The sequence below is a fragment of the Podarcis filfolensis genome (assembly GCF_964270895.1).
Source record: "Podarcis filfolensis genome assembly, chromosome: 2".
Taxonomy (NCBI): Eukaryota; Metazoa; Chordata; class Lepidosauria; order Squamata; family Lacertidae; genus Podarcis; species Podarcis filfolensis.
The window spans coordinates 6,914,337-6,936,466 of record NC_139605.1 but is presented as its reverse complement, the minus strand read 5'-3'; the positions used below and the strand labels follow the sequence as shown (position 1 = coordinate 6,936,466).

Genomic DNA, 22,130 nt, shown 5'->3' with positions numbered 1-22,130 from the left:
CCTTCTGGAAGAAGGTACAGTATAGGCTTATAAAAGCCAGGACTAGCCGTCTGAGAAACAGTTTCTACGCAAATGCAATTCTGATTCTAAACGCAGCATAAGGAGGTCTATAGTATATTGTATTTTAAAATGGGGTTTCAGAGTTTTTAGGGGGTTTTGAATGTTTTATGTAGTTTTTCAATCTCATTGTTCTGTATGGGACAATGACAATAAAGATATCGGATATCGTCCAGGCAGCAATCACGAAATTAAAATATGCCTGCTTCTTGGGAGAAAAGCAATGACAAACCTAGACAGCATCTTAAAAAGCAGAGACATCACCTTGCCAACAAAGGTCCGTATAGTTAAAGCTATGGTTTTCCCAGTAGTGATGTATGGAAGTGAGAGCTGGACCATAAAGAAGGCTGATTGCCGAAGAATGGATGCTTTTGAATTATGGTGCTGGAGGAGACTCTTGAGAGTCCCATGGACTGCAAGAAGATAAACGTATCCATTCTGAAGGAAATCAGCCCTGAGTGCTCACTGGAAGGACGGATGCTGAAGCTGAGGCTCCAATACTTTGGCCACCACATGAGAAGAGTAGACTCCCTGGAAAAGACCCTGATGTTGGGAAAGATGGAGAGCACAAGGAGAAGGGGGCGACAGAGGATGAGATGGTGGGACAGTGTTCTCGAAGCTACTAATATGAGTTTGACCAAGCTGCGGGAGGCAGTGGAAGACAGGAGTGCCTGGCGTGCTCTGGTCCAGGGGGTCATGAAGAGACGGACACGACTAAACGACTAAACAACAACATAGCCCAGGCAGCAGAAATAATAACAGCCTGGGAACCGTAGATTTTTGCAAATGCAGCCAATCTGATCCACGCTTTCCAGCGGTGCAGCCACATTCTGCACCCCAAGTTGGGTTTTTTAAAAATAAAAGGTAACGTGCAATGGAGCCTTCCTCCATCCCAGATGTTTTGCACTACAACTGCTGGAAGGTTTGTTTGTTTTCCCCCCATTTCATTTGTATCCCAAGGAGCTCAAGGCATTTTATCCTCACAACAGCCCTGGAAGGTAGGCTCAGGTTGAGAGACAGTGGCTGGCCCAAAGTCGCCCTGGGAGTTTCATGGCTGAGTGTGGGGAATGGAAGCTCACTTTCCCAGGCACAAATCCAACAGGCTAAGCCCACCTTCACCTTGCTGCTTTCTGAACTCAGGGAAGAACCATGGCTCTTGCAAATTCTGCCTCTCCTGGAGATGCGCAAAGGCCCAGTCTTACGGCTGGTGCCACAACTTTGAGATTAATTCAGAGTGAGAGGCCTGAGTTGTAAACCCTAACTGAAAAGGCGGTCTGCAACAGAAATCTGAGTGCTTTGTTTATCTCCTGTCTGCCAGGTTATCTGATAATGCCTTATCTGATTGCCTTTCCTGGTAGTCTGCCCATTCCTTTGAGATGGTAATCACTTAATTCCCGAGACAATCACCCTCTCCCTCCTTGCAGAGAAACATTTGGTCAGTTTGGGAGTCAAAATGGTTGCAGGACTGTATTCCTGTGCTGCTCCAGACCTTAAAATTCTTTTAACAGTTCCCCCGGAAATGGAGAACTGGGTGAAGGATCAGGGAGCGGAGACCAGTTCCCAGGCAGTGGCCCTGGTCGAAGGTCTCCTCCTGAGCCAGGCAGAGGAGAAGCAGCAGCAGGTGAGACAGTTTCATCCTGGTAACTCCCAGAGATCTGTGGTGGCTGGCGAACTCTGCGGTGGGGAGGGGGGTCGCTTAAAAGAGGAAAGAGTTGCAGCTCAGTGGCTCTTGGGTGCAGAAGGTTCCGGGTTCGGTCCCCGACATATCCAGGCAGGGCTAGGAAATCATCCCTGCCTCAAACCTGGAGAGATGCTGCCAGTCAGTGCAGACAGTACTGAGCTAAATGGTCCAGTGGTCTGATTCTGGATGAAGCAGGTTTCTCGGTTCCTATTTAAACAGCTCTCCATTCCGAAGCAAGAGGACAAGAAACTTGCTTTGCCTTTCACCTGTGTCCAAATATTAAAGGTAAAAGGCCCCCTGACCATTAGGTCCAGTCGTGGCCGACTCTGGGGTTGCGGCGCTCATCTCGCTTTAGTGGCCAAGGGAGCCGGCGTACAGCTTCTGGGTCATGTGGCTGAGGAGATTTCACCCCTCCCATATCCAAGAATCTGCTGATGTTCTCTGCTGATTCTCCAGAGAGGAGGGGGCATTTTCTGCTCTCTACTTATTCCGCTCCACCTCACATCAAAGAGAGAGAGAGAGAGACTGAGTGTTAGAGAGAGGTTGTGTGTATAGATAAGGTTGCTGCTAAGAGCAGCTGCAGACACTCAGTGCAGTTCAGCATTTTCACTTAGACCTCATTTAGCTCTGTACATAGTTGTGTATTATAGTTGTAGATAGAATAAAAGAAGATATTCTACAGAGCTGCTCTCCGAGTCGTTTATGCTCTGCTATACTCTGCTATACTCTGCTGTGCGACGACTGTCTTCTTGTTGGAGTGAATCCGGTGCTCACAACTCTAAGCTGTGCGTCCACAGCACTGTGACCTGTTCCTGTGCAGAAGGTGGTCTCTGGAAGTGCTACCCAGCTCGCCTAGCCCAGTCGGGGCTGAAGTGTATGAGTCCAGTAGGTGACACTGGCTCAACGGCAATGCTGACAGTGGCCAGCATGACTAAGCCGCTTCTGGCGAACCAGAGCAGCGCACAGAAATGCCGTTTACCTTCCCGCCGGAGCGGTACCTATTTATCTACTTGCACTTTGACGTGCTTTCGAACTGCTAGGTTGGCAGGAGCTGTGACCGAGCAACGGGAGCTCACCCCGTCATGGAGATTCGAACCGCCGACCTTCTATTGTTTATTATTATTATTATTATATTTATTAAAGTTTGAGAATACAATAAAGAAGAAAAAGAAAAAACAAGAACAAAAATATCAAGAAAAACAAAAATAATCAAACAGCAAAAAAGAAAATACAGAAAAATACAATAAACCTTATTAGCTTAACTTCATATGCTTGTTTCTTTGACCTCCTCCCGCCTCCCTTTTTTGTATTCTGCTTCAATTAATTATTTCAGCAAATCCTTCCCATCTTTCCCAAATTATTAACCAATAATTTATCTTAACATAGTATAATTTTACTTTCCCTCATTTCCTTCCACAATCTATTTAACTTAAATCCATTATAGTATTTATACAAAAGTCACATAGTTTCTTTCCAGATTCCGTCTAAACTTCCTCAATTTTGCTATATTTTTGTAAATAAGCTTTAAATTTCTTCCAGTCTTCTTCCACCAACTCTTCTTCCTGGTCCCGGATTCTGCCCGTCATTTCGGCCATTTCCATAAAGTCCATCACCTTCATCTGCCACTCTTCCCGGGTGGGTAGATCTTGTGTCTTCCAATATTTTGCAATCAGTATTCTTGCTGCTGTTGTAGCGTACATAAAGAAAGTTCTGTCCTTCTTTGGCACCAATTGGCCGACCATGCCCAAGAGGAAGGCCTCTGGTTTCTTCAGAAAGGTATATTTGAATACCTTTTTTATTTCATTATAGATCATTTCCCAGAAGGTCTTGATCTTTGGGCATGTCCACCAAAGGTGAAAGAATGTACCTTCAGACTCTCTACATTTCCAACATTTGTTATCGGGCAAATGGTAGATTTTTGCAAGCTTGACTGGTGTCATGTACCACCTATAAATCATTTTCATTATATTCTCTCTTAAGGCATTACATGCCGTAAATTTAATACCTGTGGTCCATAACTGTTCCCAGTCAGCCATCATGATATTATGTCCTACATCTTGTGCCCATTTAATCATAGCTGATTTCACAGTTTCATCCTGGGTATTCCATTTCATCGAACCGCCGACCTTCTGATCGGCAAGTCCTAGGCTCTGTGGTTTAACCCACAGCGCCACTCGCGTCCCTTGTCCTAGATACTATTCAAGTGCAATTTCAGCACCCCTTCACATTTTTCTGTTTTTTTCCTGTCTATGCATTACTTCCCTACACTGTGCCCACCCCCTCCAGGAATGTTCTCTCTCTCTCTTTCTCTCTCTCTCCCCCCCCCCCGCTGAGTTGCTTTCTCCCCCCACCCCCCTCATATTTGAGCAAAAGGGACCCATAGGTCATAGAACAAAACATGTCCCCCATATCAGTCTCTACAGAAGGTGCTGCAACTCTCTTAACAACTTGACCTCACCCACAAAGGCACACTCCTCCATGGTCTCCCTCTGGTTGGCCACTGTGAGAACAGGATGCTGCCCTAGAAGGGCCTTCTTATGTTTTTAATAATATAAAAATAGAATCCGAATACAGTCAACCTCGGCTTCTGAACACCTCCGTTTTGGAATATTTCGGCTCCCGAATGCCAAAAACGTGGACATACATGTTCCAGTTTTTGAACGTTTTTCGGAAGCTGAACATCCGACGCAGCTTTTGCTTGAGTGCAGGAGGCTCTTGCAGCCAATCAGAAACCGTGTCTCGGTCGTCAAACATTTTGGAAGCCGAACGGGATTACGGAACGGATTATGTTCGACAACCAAGGTAGGATTGTATAAAATGTTGCTACTTACTGTTTTGAACACAATGGTACGTTACCATAAAACACCATTAAAGGATTCTGTGGCATGTATCACTTAGAAATGTTCTTTTCTAGAAACCATTTATATAATATTTTTTTATTTTGAGGAGGGAGAGTGGAATTGCATTTGCAAATGGATCAATTGATTAATCCTTTCTCAAGAGTGTTAATAACAGGATTGTCACATGACATCTTTGTGGCTTTGCAGGATAAGGGATCCTCCTCATTTCAACTGTCTTTGCTTCAAGAAGGAATCTGACGGAAGAAGGAAGCAATCCTACAGCTCAGGCAGATCCACTTCCAGGAGGCCGAGGGACCCCGAGAGGTTTGCAGCCGACTCCACCATCTCTGCCGTCAGTGGCTGAAGCTGGAGAGACACACCAAGGCTCAGATCCTGGATTTAGTGATCCTGGGGCAGCTCCCTTTGGGAAGGATTTCTAAAGGTTTGAAAAAGAATTATTAGAAAATAATGAGAAATTGTTATCAAGAATGTACAAACCACTGTTGGAATGGGAGACGAAAGATGAAGAGGTTAAAGCTGTAATGATACACTTGGCAAAAGATATAATATACCAGTTGAATCATGGGAAAAATTGTGGAAAGAGCTTTTAAAATTCCCAGCATGCAGTTCATTAAAAGAAAATTCTATTAAGATGATGTACCGATGGTATTTCAGTCTAGTAAAGCTTGCTAAAATGTATAAAGATACCTCTAACCTATACTGGAAATGTAAGGATAAGGAAGGTATTTTTTTTTCCTATGTGGTGGACATGTAAAAAAGTAAAGGGCTTCTGGGAAATGATATACAATGAACTTTAAAAAATTCTTAAAATTACGTTTGTTGAAAAAAACCCAGAGGCTTTTTTACTAGGTGTAATAGGAGAATTGCAAAGGAAGCAAAAGAGACTGTTTATGTATGCGACTACAGCAGCCAGATGCTACTAGCCCAGATGTGGAAAGAAGAAAAGGTCCCAACGAAAGAAGAATGGATAACTAAGATGACGGACTCTGCCGAAATGGCTAAACTTTCCGTGAAGATCAGGCACCAAGATGAGCAAAAAATTCAATTTAGAATGGGAAAGCTTTATATATTTTAGAGAACACTGTAAAAACGTCAAAACATTAGTAGGTCTGATGTAACATTGATGAACTAAGAATAGAATTAGGATGGTGAAAAGAAGAAATATAATTATATGCAAGGAGAATAAAGGGGGGGGAATGGAAACAGGAGAGGGGCGAGGAAAAGCCATTTATTGCAAATTTGGATTGAATATCTATATACCAAAAGGGGAACTGTTGTTATTTTGAAAATAAAATATTTTTTATAAAAAAAATAGTTTAGAAAACTTTTGGGGGCTCCCGTGCAGCTGATCCAGCGGGACTTTCCGGAGGCGAGACCACCGCCTCTCCTCGCTCTCTGCCCAGAGAAGCCCAGAGGCTCCTGCCGCTCGGCTCCGAAACGGTTAAGAGCAGCGACAACAGCGCTGAGATTCCTAGAGCGGAGAGGGAAAAGGCTGACGGGAGAAAAGGAGCTTCCGATTCCGCTTCCCGGGGGAAGATGCCGAGCATGGAGGCTGCTGTCCTTCCTCGCGGAGGCGCTGCAGGTGGGTCATATCATATATTATAACGGGTGGGGTGGGAGAGTGGAGGTGCTGCTGGAGGGAGTTGTGGGGAGGGATAAAAAAAAAACCCTATTAGGCAAACCGTTTCAATGTCTCCTTTTTCTAGTCATCAGTTTATCCAGATTTTCACATCTTGTTACTTTTAAATAGAGCTCTTGAAGATTGATGGTCATTTTGGTGCAGATTTCTCCTAATGCCCACGCTTTTGCAAAGGGTATTTCCCCTAATATTTACATTTCCCATAATTAATGCATTCTGTATATAATTCCGCTAAAATAATGCATTTATAGGGCTTTCCCCCTTTGTATGGGGGTAGGACATCTTTTCCCAATGGAGGGGCAGATCTTTCTCCTGCTCTCCTCCCTGCAGGCCAACTCGGGCAGGTGGGGGACCTTCCTTGGTCTCTCCATAGGGCTTGGGGTCAAGGCAAGCCCTTAAGCATTGGAAAACCTTCTGCTGGGGCTACCCCTGGAACTTGTAATAACGTTAATAATGATAATAACAACAGCAACAATTTATTTATTTATACCCCGCCGTCCCTGGCCAGGACCGGGCTCAGGGTGGCTGGCATGAAATATAAATTACAATAAAATGTAATAGAAAATTTAAAAAACCAGTTAATTAAAATATGGCTTAAAATACAGTGGATGAAATATCCGGATTAATGCGTCAAACACTGGTAGGGGCTCATTATCAAGCCTACCTAGTGGCAGTGAAGTCAGTAAAGAAATTACTGTATCCTTTTCTGCCTCCGCTGCATCCTCATTATGTCATCCGGCAGAGCTTTTCTGGGTTGTACAGGGCCTTCTACACCTTGGCCCAAAGGGGTTGGTAGAACCAGCAGGAGCTAGCTGTGACTTCTTTGCAAAGCATTTTGAAGATAAAATGGCTTGCATCCACCAAAACCTTGACTCTCCTGTTACAGCAAATGAATCTCAAGGGATGTCCAGAGCACAGTCTAGTCCTGTTGTGTTGAATGAGTTTTTTCAGTTGGTAAGGCTCAAGGATATGGACAAGGTGCTTGAATCAGGCATGGAATCTTTCTGGAGCGACTCTCTGAACTGGGGGTGGGTGGCCCTGCTTTGCAGTGGTTCCAGTCCTACTAGGATGGTCGTTCCCAGAGGGTGTTACTTAGGGAATCCATTTCAGCCCCATGGAAGCTTCAATGTGGGGTTCCGCAAGGCCCAATCCAATCCCCCTTGTTGTTTAACATCTACATGAAATCGCTGGGAGGGGTTATCCAGAGGTCTGGAGTACGTTGCCAGCAGTATGCTGATGACACTCAGCTCTATTTCTCCTTTCTCTCTGTAGTGGAAGTGTTGGACCAGTGTCTTGCCTTTGTAATGGGCTCGATAAGAGTGAGGCTCAGTTAGTGGGTGGTTCCCTAGAGCAGATGGGTGGGAGTTCACCTGCTCTTGATGGGGTTACACTTCCTCTGGAGGAGCAGGTTCGTAGCTTGGGGGGTTCTCCTGGAACCTTTGCTGTTGCTCGAGGCTCAGATGGCCTGTAGTACCTTCCATCAGCTTTGGCTGGTTGCCCAGCTACACCCCTATCTGGACAGGGGTAGCCTATCTACCATTGTCCATGCTCTGGGAACTTCAAGGTTAGATTCAGATACGCATTATACGTAGGGCTGCCTATGAAGACAGTTTGGAAACCAGCTAGTGCAGAATTCAGCGGCCAGGTTGCTCACTGGAGTAAGACGGTTTGAGCATATTACACCGATCCAGGTCTGACTGCAATGGCTACCAATTAGTTTCCGGCCCCAATTCCAAGTGCTGGTTTTGACCTATAAAGCCTTAAATGGCTCAGGACCACAATACCTCAAGGACCGCCTCTTTGCATATGAACCTACCTGGATCTGGAGATCCCCTTCTGAGCCCCTTCTTCGTGTGCCTCCTCCTTGAGAGTATCAGAGGGTGGCAACACGAGAACTGCCCTTTTCTTCAGTGGCTCCCCGTCTGTGGAATGATCTCCCCAGGGACACTCGCCTGGTGTCCTCATTATACACTTTTAGGCACCAGGCAAAAACGTTCCTTTTAACCAGACCTTTGGTTGATCTGTTTGACATCCTATGCCCTTTTTCAAATGTGGCTCTTTTCTGGAGGGGTGTTATTGGGTTGCTCTTTTTATTCTGATTATATATGTTGTGATATTTTCTGTGAACCACGCTGAGACCTCCAGGTATAGGACAGTATACAAACACTGATAATGATAAAAAAATTATTATTTGTACCCTATCCATTTGACTGGGTTGCCCGAGCCACTCGAGCTGGCTTCCAACAAGTATAAAAGCATAATAAAACATAAAACATTAAAAGCTTCCCTATACAGGGCTGCCTCCAGTTGTCTTCTACAAGTTGTATAGTTGTTTGTTTCCTTGACATCTGACGGGATACCTTTCCACAGGGTGGGCGCCACTACCGAGAAGGCCCTCTGCCTCGTTCCTTGTAACTTGACTTCTCACAGTGAGGGAACTGCCAGATGCGCCAATTCATCAGTTTGCCTTATTATTCCATCAGGAGATGCTGAAGGGATGCTGGCAGAAGGGGAACAATCAGAAGTGTCACCACAAAGAGGCAAAGAGGAGGAGGAGCAAAGGAAGCTGAGGGTTCAAGATGGAGGCCGCAGGCGAGAGGGGAGACAAAAGCAAAAGCCGGAGGGTAAATCTGGTACGTCTCAGGGTGGTGAAAATCAAATTCCCAGAGAGGAGAAAAAGCATGAATGCACAGTGTGTGGAAAGAGATTTGGTCGTCGCACCTGCCTTCCCGGGTCAGCGGAGACTTCTCTGCTGTCCCGGGGCGATCTTAAAATGCTGGCGGGCGGCAGTGAAGCCTTTGCTGCCGACCCCCAGAATTTTAAAACCCCCGGGACAGCGGAGACTTCTCTGCTGTCCCGGGGCGATCTTAAAATGCTGGCGGGCGGCAGTGAAGCCTTTGCTGCCGACCCCCAGAATTTTAAAACCCCCGGGACAGCGGAGACTTCTCTGCTGTCCCGGGGCGATCTTAAAATGCTGGCGGGCGGCAGTGAAGCCTTTGCTGCCGACCCCCAGCATTTTAAAACCCCCGGGACAGCGGAGACTTCTCTGCTGTGCCGGGGCGATCTTAAAATGCTGGCGGGCGGCAGTGAAGCCTTTGCTGCCGACCCCCAGCATTTTAAAAGCCCCGGGACAGCGGAGACTTCTCTGCTGTCCCGGGGCGATCTTAAAATGCACCCGCCCGCCAGCATTTTAAGATCGCTTTCCTCGCTTGAAAGAATTCATATAGGGGAGAAACAATATAAATGTTTTGAGTGTGGCAAGAGCTTCTGTCGCGGTAGCCATCTCACGTTGCATCAAAGAACTCATACAGGAGAGAAACCGTATACATGTTCGGAGTGTGGAAAAAGCTTCAGTCGCAGTTATCAGCTTACTAGACACCAAAGAAGTCATATAGGGAGGAAATCTTAAAAATGTTTGGCATATGGAAATAACTTCAGTGACAGGGGCTCCCTTCCTAAACAGTAAAGAACTCGTACGAGGGAAACATCTTAGAAAGGGTTGGAGTGTGGGAAGATCTTTAATCATATCAAATAACTCCTACAGAGAGTAAGCCAATGATCATGTTCAGCGTTAGAATTTGATTCCATTAGAATTTTGATTCCTTTTAGTCGCTGTGTTGCAGATTATTCTTCTGATCAGAGTTAGGTTTACATAGCTGTATTCTGTTATTTTCCCATGCATTTTCCATGTATTCATCACATAACACCGGCCCTGAGAAATCTGCATTGGCTCCCAGTACGTTTCCAAGCACAACTCAAAGTGTTGATGCTGACCTTTAAAGCCCTCAACGACCTCAGCTCAGTAGACCTGAAGGAGCATCTCCACCCCCATCGTTAAGCCTGGACACTGAGATCCAGCACCTTCTGGCGGTTCCCTCATTGCGAGAAGTGATGTTACAGGGAACCAGGCAGAGGGCTTTCTTAGTAGTGGTGCCCTCCCTGTGAAACACCCTCCCATCAGATGTCAAGGAAATAAGCAGCTGTCCTATTTTTAAAAGACATCTGAAGCCAGCTCTGTTTAGGAAAGTTTTAAATTTTTAAATGCTGTATTGTTTTTAACACTTGATTGGGAGGCCCCCAGAGTGGCTGGGGAAATAATAATAATTTTATTATTATTATTATTATTATTTTACATTTCCCATAATTAATGCATTCTGTATCTAATTCCGCAGGGCCCAATCCAATCCCCCTTGTTGTTTAACATCTACATGAAATTGCTGGGAGGGGTTATCCAGAGTTTTGGAGTACGTTGCCAGCAGTATGCTGATGACATTCAGCTCTATTTCTCCTTTCTATCTGTAGATGAGGCAGTGGAAGTGCTGGACCAGTGTCTTGCCTGGGTAATGGACTGGATGAGAGCCAACAAATTGAAGCTCACTCCAGATAAGGCTCAGTTAGTGGGTGGTTCCTAGAGCAGATGGCTAGGAGGTCACCTGCTCTTGATGGGGTTACACTTCCTCTGGAGGAGCAGGTTCGTCGCTTGGGGATTCTCCTGGATCCTTTGCTGATATCATCATCATCAACCTTTTATTTGACCATCAGTCAGAAAAAAGTACATTTGTTAATACACAGTTAAACATCCAGGAAGATTTTAGAGCTTAGCCAACACTAAAATGGGCTAAACAGATAGCCCCATATCAATACAGTCAATTATAGTCTTGCGACGCTTAAAAGCTAAAAAAAGAAATTTGGCCACCAAGGAAGGTATAGCTCTAGTGACATTATTCAGCAAGTGTAAAACCTGGTTTTCTCCGGGTAGGAAGCTAAATTGACATAGGAGTGGATCTATAAAATTTTGTCTAAGCTCTGCATAAGAATTGGCAAGTCAAGAGAATGTGTTCGGTGGACTCAACCACACCCATGGCACAATGACAGGTTCTCTGGGCGTATGGTACTCCCCTGTACCTTCCCCACAATATCGCAGAGTCAAGGACATTTAATCTAGCCGCTGTAAGAAGTCTGCAGTATTCCACATAGTGGATTTCTGCAAGGTAGGAGGCTGGTATGGTCCGATAAATCTGGTCCCCTAGAAACATCCCTGGTTTTACCTGGGCTATGTCCTCTTGTCTGGCAATGTCACTCAGTCTCCGGGAGATCACAGCTCTAGCTTGATTGTATGTCATAGACTCAAAGTAAAGGTGAGACAATCTGCAGGATTGAACCTCGTTAATGACCTCCCTTTCCCACGATGATTGGAAATCGTCCCTCAATATCAAGGGGGCAATGCCCACTGGTTTAAAACAAAGCTTGAGCCATAGCCAGAGCTTCGTCTTCAAGGCCACATACCGTAGAGCTTGCCAGCCGACCTCTAATCTCATAACCGCACCCGCTACCGAGGGGGGAATCCTAAGGATGGCTCTAAGGAATCGCGTTTGGATAGAATCCAGTTTCAAAAAATCCCTACGGGAGCCTAAAGAGATGCCCACCAAAAGAAGGGGGAGGACTTTCATTTGAAAGAGTCTCAAAGCTATCTTCACTGATTGAGCCTGATTCTTAGCATATAGAGATCTAATCTGGATGGCTGCTTTAGATGCATTAGTTGTTATATAGTCTCTATGGGCCAGAAAAGACCTATTTGACCGTATTACCTGTCCCAGATATTTAAAGCAGTTAACCTGCTCTAGGGGGATCCCGTTCATCGACCATCGATGGAGTCTCGGTCGGGCGGAGAAGACCATGATCTTGGTCTTAGCATAGTTGGGTTGGAGCTCATGCTGATCACAGTATTCATGTAGAGCTTGCAACATTCTCCTCAGTCCAGTAGGGGATCTGGCAAGAAGTGCGGCGTCATCCGCATACAGAAGAACATTCAGAGATCGGCCTGCTAATTTGGGGGGGTGAAATGCATCATTGGCCATGTGAGTCACCAGTGAGTTAATGTAAAAGCTGAACAATGCTGGGGCCAATAGACAACCCTGTCTTACCCCTCTAGTGGTGGTAACAGGGTTGGAGACTAGGCCTTTATTGTCTAGCCTGATTCTCAGAGAGGTGTTTGTATGGAGGCTGATAATCAGATGAAGGAGACGACGATCGATCTTTGTAGCAGCCAGTTTTGTCCATAGCTGCTTTCTAGAGATTCGATCAAATGCCTGCTTAAGGTCAATGAAAGCCACATGAAGAACCTTTGGGGCTTTGCCGGCATACTTTTCCGCCAGGTGATTCAAGGTTAATATTTGGTCTATGGTAGATCTTCCAGGGCGAAAACCCGCCTGTTCATCGGCAATGATATTGTCGTCCTCCATCCATTTCGATAGTTTGTTTAGCAGGTACCCCGAGTAAATCTTCCCAATAACATTTAGCAAGCTGATTGGCCTAAAGTTGCTCGGCTCTGTACGTGGGCCTTTCTTATGTATTAATACAATCAACGCAGAGCTCCAGCTTGAGGGAAATTTTGCTGTTTTGTTTATATGCGTGTAAAGTGCTGCTAAAAGTGGGATCCACCAATCTTTATTTGCTTTGATGGCATCAATGGATATAAGGTCATCACCGGGGGCCTTGCCTGCTTTATGATCCTTTGCTGTCGCTCGAGGCTCAAGTGGCCAAGAGTGCCTTCCATCACGTCAGTGTAGGCTGGTGGCCCAGCTACACCCCTTTCTGGACAGGGATAGCCTATATACCGTTGTCTATGCTCCGGGAACTTCAAGGTTAGATATAGATATGTGTTATACGTAGGGCTGCCTCTGAAGACAGTTTGGAAACTTCAGCTAGTGCAGAATTCAGCGGCCAGCTTGCTCACCAGCGGTTTGAGCATATTACACCCATCCTGGTCTGACTGCACTGGCTACCAATTAGTTTCTGGGTCCAATTCAAATTGCTGGTTTTGACTTGTAAAGCCTTAAATGGCTCAGGACCAGGAATACTTCAAGGACTGCTTCTTTCCATATGAACCTACCTGGACCCTGAGATCCCCTTATGAGGCCCTCCTTCGTGGGTCTCCTCCTCAAGTGGTCCGGAGGGTGGCAACACGAGAACAGGGCCTTCTCTGCAGGGGCTCCCTATCTGTGGAACGCTCTCCCCAGGGAAGTTCGCCTGGCGCCTTTCTTATAAACCTTTGTTGTTGTTTAGTCGTCTTAGTCGTTTCCGACTCTCCGTGACCCCATGAATCAGAGCATGCCTTGGAAACAGTTGCTTTCTTCTCAAAGCTTCTCCTGTTTTATGTCCATGGAGCTTTCATGGCATAATACTGGAGTGGGTTTCCAGTTTCTTCTCCAGGTGGATCACATTTAGTCTGAACTCTCGGCTGACCTGTCTGTCTTAGGTGGCCCAGCACGGCATAGGTCATAGCTTCTCTGAGTTATTCAAGCCCCTTTGCCACGACAAAGCAGTGATCCATGAAGGGGTTTACACCTTTAGGTGCCATGCAAACATGTTCCTTTTTAACCAGGCTTTTGCTAGATATCTTTGACATCCTGTAGTCTTTTTCAAAAGTGGCTCTTTTTTGGGGGGGGTTATTGGGTTGGTATTTTTATTCTAATTATATATGATGTGACCTTTTTGTGAACCACGCTGAGACCTCCGGGTATAGGGTGGTATATAAACTCAATAAATAATAATACTAACATTAATACTTTCATTGTTTGTACCCCACGGATTGGACTGGGTTGCCCCAGCCACTCTACCGGGCTTCCAACAAATATAAAAGCACAATAAAACATAAAACATTAAAAACTTCCCTACACAGTGCTGCCTCCAGTTGTCTTCTAAAATTTGCATAGTTATTTTTTTGACAACTGATGGGAGGGCGTTCCACAGGGTGGGCACCACTGCCAAGAATGCCCTCTGCCTTGTTCCCTATAACTTCCCTTCTCACAGTGAGGGAACTGCCACAAGGCCCTGGGACCTGGATCTCTGTGTCCTGACTGAATGATTGGGGTGAAGACACTCCTTTAGCATTTCATCAGTTTGCCTTTTTATTCCATCAGGAGATGTTGAAGGGATGCTGGGAGAAGGGGAACAATCCGAAGTGTCACCGAAAGGATCCAAAGAGGAAGGGGAGCAAAGGAAGCTGAGGGTTCAAGATGGAGGCAGCAGGCGAGAGGGGAGACGAAAGCAGAAGCCGGAGGGTGACTCTTGTATGTCTCAGGGTGGTGAAAATCAAATTCCCAGAGAGGAGAAACCTTATAAATGTTTGGAGTGTGGAAAGAGCTTCAGTAACAGTAGTGCTCTTACCTCGCATCAAAGATCTCATACAGGGGAGAAACCGTATATATGTTTAGAGTGTGGAAAGAGTTTCAGTCGCAATGGTGCCCTTACCAGGCACCAAAGATCTCATACAGGGGAGAAACCGTATACATGTTTGGAGTGTGGAAAGAGTTTCAGTCACAATGGTGCCCTTACCAGGCACCAAAGATCTCATACAGGGGAGAAACCGTATACATGTTTAGAGTGTGGAAGGAGCTTCAGTCAGAATAGTACCCTTACCTTTCATCAAAGATCTCATACAGGGGAGAAACCGTATACATGTTCAGAGTGTGGAAGGAGCTTCAGTAAGAGTAGCGATCTTAAGTCCCATCAACGAACTCATACAGGGGAGAGACCATATACATGTTTGGAGTGTGGAAAGAGCTTCCGTGACAATCGTAGCCTTACCAGGCACCAAAGATATCATACAGGGGAGAAACCGTATACATGTTCGGAGTGTGGAAAGAGCTTCACTAGCAGTAGCCATCTTAAGTCCCATCAACAAAGTCATACAGGGGAGAAACCTTATAAATGTTTGGAGTGTGGGAAGAGCTTCAGTCAGAGTACTGCCCTTATCTTGCATCAAAGATCTCATACAGGGGAGAAACCATATAAATGTTTGGAGTGTGGAAAAAGCTTCAGTGTACGTAGTACCCTTAAATTGCATAAAAGATCTCATACAGGGGAGAAACCGTATACATGTTCAGAGTGTGGAAAAAGCTTCAATCACACTGGTGCCCTTACCTCGCATCAACGAACTCATACAGGGGAGAAACCGTATACATGTTCAGAGTGTGGAAGGAGCTTCAGTACGAGTAGCCACCTTAAGTCGCATCAACGAACTCATACAGGGGAGAAACAGCATACGTGCTTGGAGTGTGGATTGAGCTTCGCTCGCAGCAATGCGCTTACTAGACATCAACAAACTCATAGAGGCAGCAAACCTTATAAATGCTGGGAATGTGGCAAGAGCTTCAGTCGCACCGACTACCTTTCCTCGCATGAAAGAATTCATACAGGGGAGAAGCGATATACATGTTTGGAGTGTGGAAAGAGCTTCAGCTACAGTTGCAGCCTTAACTTGCATCAAAGATTGCACACGGGAGAGAAACCTTATAAATGTTTGGAGTGTGGCAAGAGCTTCAGTCGTGGTAGCTCCCTTACATTGCATCAAAGAACTCATACAGGAGAGAAACCGTATACATGTTTGGAGTGTGGAAGGAGCTTCAGTCACCATAGCTCCCTTAAGTCGCATCAAAGAACTCATACAGGGAGGAAATCTTAGAAACGTTTGGCCTATAGAAAGAACTTATGTGACAAGGACTCCCTTACTAAACTGAAAAGAACCCGTACAAGGGAAACAGAAAGGTTGGAGTGTGGGAAGATATTTAATCATATCAAATAACTCCTACAGAGAGTAAAGCAATGATTGTGTTCAGAATTAGAATTTGCTTCCATTAGAATTTTTATTCCTTTTAGTGGCTGTGTTGCAGATTATTCTCCTGATCAGAGTTAGATTTACATAGCTATGTTCTATTTTCTTTCTCATGCGTTATTTCCCATGTATTCATCACTTGTATATAGTGGTGCTTTAATATTTCTCCCATCCCCAAAATTTGTTAATCTGGTGTGAATTGATCTGATATTTTTCATAGACACAAATGCATTCTCTGGTATTCTGTTGACGTATGTAAATGACGTATCTTTGCAATGAGAGTATAGCCCCTCAGATCACAGCTCTAATGAACAAATGCTGTTGAAAAACATATACTGTATAATAAGCCTCAATACGCAGTCAAGAGAAAAATTCTTCTTCTTTGGCGTAGCAGAGTAAAATTGTCTTCCAGGAACACAGTCTTAACAGTGAGTCCGTAAGTGACTGTGGAGGCCAATTCTGGACCCACACATCCTTCCACAGTGGGGACATAGCTTTCCAGGCGGGAGTTGATCATGGTTGGGGTTTGCCATGCATGCCTTCCTCTTAGCACGCTTCTCCCTTGCATTCTGAGTTCGAGTGTCTTCAAAGTCCATGACCCCTTTGGTTGAGAGAGACATTAGAACAGTATAGAATATTTCAATATAGTATTTTCCAGCCTGTGTCTAGAGTGTTAATAGGTCACTGTTCCAGGATGTGTGTTTCTTCACCTTCATTTGCCTAGGAGGGATTTCAGTTTTATGTCTCCGAAATATCCAGGCAGTGGCCGGAATAGAGGCAATGGAAAGAATATGACAAAATAAAAGAACATCTTCAAAGCTGGCTGCATCATAGACAATTAAAGGATATCTTTAAAGAGGACAATAAGAAAGGCTTCTCATAGTCAGTTTCCAAATTCCAACGGGGCAGTGATAGAAGAAAGTACAAAATTATTTTAAAAAGGCATATAACATTCTTTTGGAGTGGGAAACCAAAGATGAAGAAGTAAAATTGGTAATGATTAAATGGGCCATAACATACAATTTGAAGATTGGATAAAATTGTGGAAAGTAAATTTGAAATTGACAGATTGTATACTATTGAGAGAGAATTATGTGAAAATGATGTATAGATGGTATCTATCACCGGTTAAACTGGCAAAAACGTATAAAAATGAAAAGAGAGTGTTGGAGATGTGAAATAGAAGGTACGTTTTATCATATGTGGTGGGATTGTAAAAAGGTAAAAGCCTATTGGGAAATGATATATAATGAATTGAAGAAAATGTTGAAAACAACTTTTGTAAAAAAACCAGAAGCCTTCTTACTAGGTATTTTAGGCCAAGACATAAGGAAAGGAAAGAGGACTTTATTTATGTACAGCAGCAAGAATGTTGACTGCACAAAATTGGAAGACTGGAGAAATACCAAGTAAAGAACCATGGCAAGAGAAGTTGGTGAACTATGAGGGGAGAGACTCCATCAGGCAAGGCCTCCTTCCACCTGCCTTGCCCCACCCTCCGGCCCTGGGTCTCCTCACAAGGAAGCTGTGCCTGGAGGAAGAACTGTGAGGGGAGAGACTCCATCAGGCAAGGCCTCCTTCCACCTGCCCTGCCCCACTCTCCGGCCCTGAGTCTCCTCACAAGGAAGCTGTGCCTGGAGGAAGAACTGTGAGGGGAGAGACTCCATCAGGCAAGGCCTCCTTCCACCTGCCTTGCCCCACCCTCCGGCCCTGGGTCTCCTCACAAGGAAGCTGTGCCTGGAGGAAGAACTATGAGGGGAGAGACTCCATCAGGCAAGGCCTCCTTCCACCTGCCTTGCCCCACCCTCCGGCCCTGAGTCTCCTCATAAGGAAGCTGTGCCTGGAGGAAGAACTGTGAGGGGAGAGACTTCATCAGGCAAGGCCTCCTTCCACCTGCCTTGCCCCACCCTCCGGCCCTGAGTCTCCTCATAAGGAAGCTGTGCCTGGAGGAAGAACTATGAGGGGAGAGACTCCATCAGGCAAGGCCTCCTTCCACCTGCCTTGCCCCACCCCCTGGTCCTGGGTCTCCTCACAAGGAAGCTGTGCCTGGAGGAAGAACTGTGAGGGGAGAGACTCCATCAGGCAAGGCCTCCTTCCACCTGCCTTGCCCCACTCTCTGCTTCTCAATGTGTATCGTATTGTTTTATGTACTGTGGCTTGCCATTGTTTTATTGATTACAGTTTAGATATTATTGTAACTGTTGAGTGGATTTCTGTTTAACTTTTATATGTTGATACTATTATTTTATACTATTCTAATATAGTATAATATAGTTGAATGTTACTTTTTGGATGGAGGTTGCCTATTTTAAAGTTATGTTTTATTATCACATTTTTGTACAGTGGTGCCTCGCAAGACGAAATTAATTCGTTCCGCAAGTTTTTTCTTCTTGCGAGTTTTTCGTCTTGCGAAGCACGGTTTCCCATAGGAATGCATTGAAAATCAATCAATGCGTTCCTATGGAAACCGCCTTCAGACCAGGTCCGGGGACAGTCTGTCCCCCGACCTCTTCTGAAGGCTGGGGGGGGGGGGACAAGGGCTTTTCTTCCCACCGCCAGCCTTCAGAAGGACCCACACGTCCTTCCACAGTGGGGACATAGCTTTCCAGGTGGGAGTTGATCATGGTTAGGGTTTGCCATGCATGCCTTCCTCTTGGCACGCTTCTCCATGCGTCCTGAGTTCGAGTGTCTTCAAAGTCCATGACGCATTTGGTCGAGAGAGAAATTAGAACAGTATAGAAGATGCATTGATTTTCCAGCCTGTGTCTAGAGTGCTAATAGGTCACTGTTCCAGGATGTGTGTTTCTTCACCTTCATCTGCCTAGGAGGGATTTCAGTTTTATGTCTCCGAAATATCCAGGCAGTGGCCGGTTCCTGATGGGATGTATTTGTGCTGTGTGTTCTCCCCCCAGCTCTCCCCTCCCCTAGAATTTCCCGTAACACCCCCCCACACACACACCCCCAATCTGGAAATGTGAAATCCACTATGCAGCTATGTGCAGGTATTTGTTTATCTTATAATCTGGGAAAGGAAGAAGATGTAACCTCATCCAGCACACATTAAAAAACCCAATTATGTTTTAAATACAATTTTTAGATACATCAGTTTTGCACGGAAGAGCAGTCAAACATTTCAAAACACGTGTGTTAGCGAGACAGTTTCCTTCTTGCATAGTCTAGTGAAAGGCAATGTTTCAGAACGGAACTCTGCTGATGAAATACCAAGTTACAGGTAGGTAGCCGTCTTGGTCTGCCATAGTCGAAACAAAATAAATAAATAGATAAGATAAGATTCCTTCCAGTAGCAAATTAGAGACCAACTAAGTTTATTATTTGTACACTTCTTCCGATACACTGAAACAGAAGTCACCAGACCCTTATATATAGTGAGAGGGTGGGGAGGGGTATTACTCAGAATGGTAGTGGGAGATGGGTGACTGGCTGATAGGTGTGGTAAACCTGCAATTGGTCTTACTGGAAAAAACAAGGGGTGAGATGGCTAAAATAGCTTTATCATGTATAATGAGATAAGAATCCAATGTCTCTCTTCAGACCAGGTCTCTCCATGGTTTTAAGTTTGGTAGTAAGTTGCAATTCAGCAACTTCTCTTTCCAGTCTATTTCTGAAATTCTTTTGTAATAAGACAGCGACTTTCAGATCTTGTATAGAATGTCCTGGGAGACTGGAGTGTTCTCCTACTGGTTTCAGAAATACCTGGTAGTGCAGGTAATAGTCCAGAAAACTTAACCCATCTTCTCCAATGGATGCCTGTTGCTCATGCCTAGAGATGGGAAGGCCTGGAAAAAAACTAGAAAAATGGGAGGGGGGCAGGTTTTTTTCTGAAGCCCTTTTTTCCTGGAAAAAATGAAAAGAAATTGTTTGATATAGTTTGAATATTCCACATTTTTATTTTCAATTTTTCCTGGAAAAAAATGATTTTTGGGGAAAAGAGGAAAAAACGTGCCCTCCCCCCTTTTTCCATCCCCCCCAGGTCTTCCAGAACCCCCACTTTGCAACTCCCTGCCGAGAGACACCAGGCAGGTGCTCTCACTGGACTCCTTCCGGCAGCTGCTCAAAACATTTTCGTTAGGGCCAGCGCATCTGAACACGTAGAAGCTGCATGCGATTTACTTCCTTTTAACCACTGCTGACTTTAATCATCTTTTGAATACCCTTAAATACCTGTTTTTAACTGTGTTTTATCAATCATTTTAATGTTCTGTTGTATATTTTTGTAAACTGTTTAGAAGCTCTCTTACCACCATGCGGTTTATAATATATAATAACAAATTCAATTTAAAAAACACACACACTTGCTTTCCTTTCAAACTGAGTTTGAGCCTTAGTGCAATTACTATTCAGTAACTGGATGTTGCTTCCTTCTGGGCCTGGCATGCAAAAAAATTGCCTTACGCTTTGCCCCAGCGGTACTCAAGTAGAGAAGGGGAGGCCTGGGGGAAAAAACGGAAAAATGGGGGGGCAGTCCCCCCCCATTACCCCCCAAAGCCGTTTTCCATGGGGAAAGTCCATGGGGAAAATGACAAAGAGAAAGAAGAAGAAGAAATGGAAAATGATAGCAGTAGTTTAGAAAGTGAGATAGAATAAACTGCATGTATATGTTGTGTCTTCTGTTGTTGCTTTTAAAGCACTACTCAAAGGGTAGACCTTCCATGGAGCTTAAATATTGAGGTGGACCTTAACTTTATTTGCTGTTGGTGCTAAGGGGCAATTTTGATTATTATTTATGTTGGTGGTTTCTTGCTTTTTTTGATGCTTTTGAGAGAAAGGGGGGTGGTTACCTGTTTTATTGCAAGCCTAATACTATTATATACGCTGCGTTTCACGCAATTTGTAAAACTAATCCACACTGAATCCCCCCCCCCCAATTTTTCCAAAATTTCCTTTCCCCCCCCTGAAATAGCGGGAGAAACATCCAACCCCCATGGCTTCAAAATTTCCGGAAATTTTACATCTCTACTCGTGCCCCTTTCATTGCTGCCTTCTTAGAAACTGTCCTCTGATTCCCCCAATATGTCTGTCGTTCACTAAAATGCTTGCACTTCCCTTAAAAAGGCGCAAGCCCTTCCTGGGAATTCCTGGCAGAGAGCTGCTGAACCCCAGACCCCAAAAGGAAAGCCAACCTCATCCAGGAGACAATGCTAAAAACTGAATTCTGTTTTAAATGCAGTTTTTAGGATGCGGGTGGCGCTGTGGTCTAAACCACAGAGCCTAGGCCTTGCTGATCAGAAGGTCAGCAGTTGGAATCCCCGCGACGGGTTGAGCTTCCGTTGCTCAGTCCCAGCTCCTGCCAACCTAGAAGTTCAAAAGCACGCCAGAGTGCAAGTAGATAAATAGGTACCACTCGGGCGGGAAGGTATACGGCGTTTCCATGCGCTGCTCTGGTTTGCCAGAAGCGGCTTCGTCATGCTGGACACATGACCCTGAAGCTGCCTGTGGACAAACACCGGCTCCCTCAGCTAGTAAAGCGAGATGAGTGCCGCAACCTCAGAGTCGTCCGCCACTGGACCTAATGGTCAGGGGTCCCTTTAATACATGGTTCTTCCTCTGTTCCTTTTATCCCCACCAACAACCCTGTGAGGTAGGCTAGTCTGAGAGGCATTGACTGGCCCCATGGCCACCCGGTGGGGAATTCGATCCCTGGTCTCCCAAGGCCATAGTAGAGCACTTTAACCACTACACCACACTGCCTCTCACCACTGCCTAAGAAGTCCCAACATTGTCAAAGCAGAGATCAGAGTTCCTAGAAGGGAGATATTTTTTTCCATCCCAGCTGCCTGGTCTTCAAAGGGTTAAAGATGAAGCGCAGGGTTCCTAGAGAGGCAGGAAACTGGAGGAGCTCTTAGTCCCCTCCTGCCTTGTGCATGGTCCTTTTGCAGAAGAGAGGCTGCAGTGGTTGGATGTGTTATGTATTGAAGTTCTCACCCTGGCCACCAGGGCTATTCTGCATGTAGTTTTCACTCAGGTCCACATCATATAATTTAGGCAGGAAACCCTGGGATGTTGTTGTTGTTGTTACAATGTTGACAGCTGGCTGCCTATAAAAGCAGGCCTGCTGAGCTACTTGCAGAAACCTCTGTGTCATCTGATATGTCCACCCACTATCTCACAGGATGCATTGAAGGAAGCAGGCAGGGAGGCTGGGGCCGGATCCTGCTCCAGCCCAGAGCAGCTTAGAGCAGGACCTGAGGTTCCCCCACGTGTGGCTCAGCCCCTTTGTGGTCCACACTCACTTGGCCAGCCTTTGGCTTGAAGCAG

The 22,130-nt window shown here is 45.3% G+C and overlaps 1 protein-coding gene across 1 annotated transcript; it reads left to right on the top strand.

Annotated features, from left to right (window-relative positions):
- Window positions 1–6,133: 6,133 nt before the first annotated feature.
- Window positions 6,134–18,422, top strand: LOC310756818 (uncharacterized protein). The gene is made up of 2 exons (XM_083601640.1): window positions 6,134–6,181; window positions 14,161–18,422. The coding sequence occupies exons 1-2, from the start codon at window positions 6,136–6,138 to the stop codon at window positions 15,702–15,704; spliced, it is 1,590 nt and encodes a 529-aa protein (XP_083457766.1). The 5' UTR covers window positions 6,134–6,135; the 3' UTR covers window positions 15,705–18,422.
- The last annotated feature ends 3,708 nt before the right edge of the window (window positions 18,423–22,130 follow it).

What these genes read in the sequence shown, in the direction of transcription:
- LOC310756818 (XM_083601640.1), top strand. Translation starts at nt 6,136, where the DNA reads ATGCCGAGCATGGAGGCTGCTGTCCTTCCTCGCGGAGGCGCTGCAG. An exon ending in TCCTCGCGGAGGCGCTGCAG is followed by an intron (nt 6,182 to 14,160) that starts GTGGGTCATATC and finishes TTATTCCATCAG; the next exon opens with GAGATGTTGAAGGGATGCTG.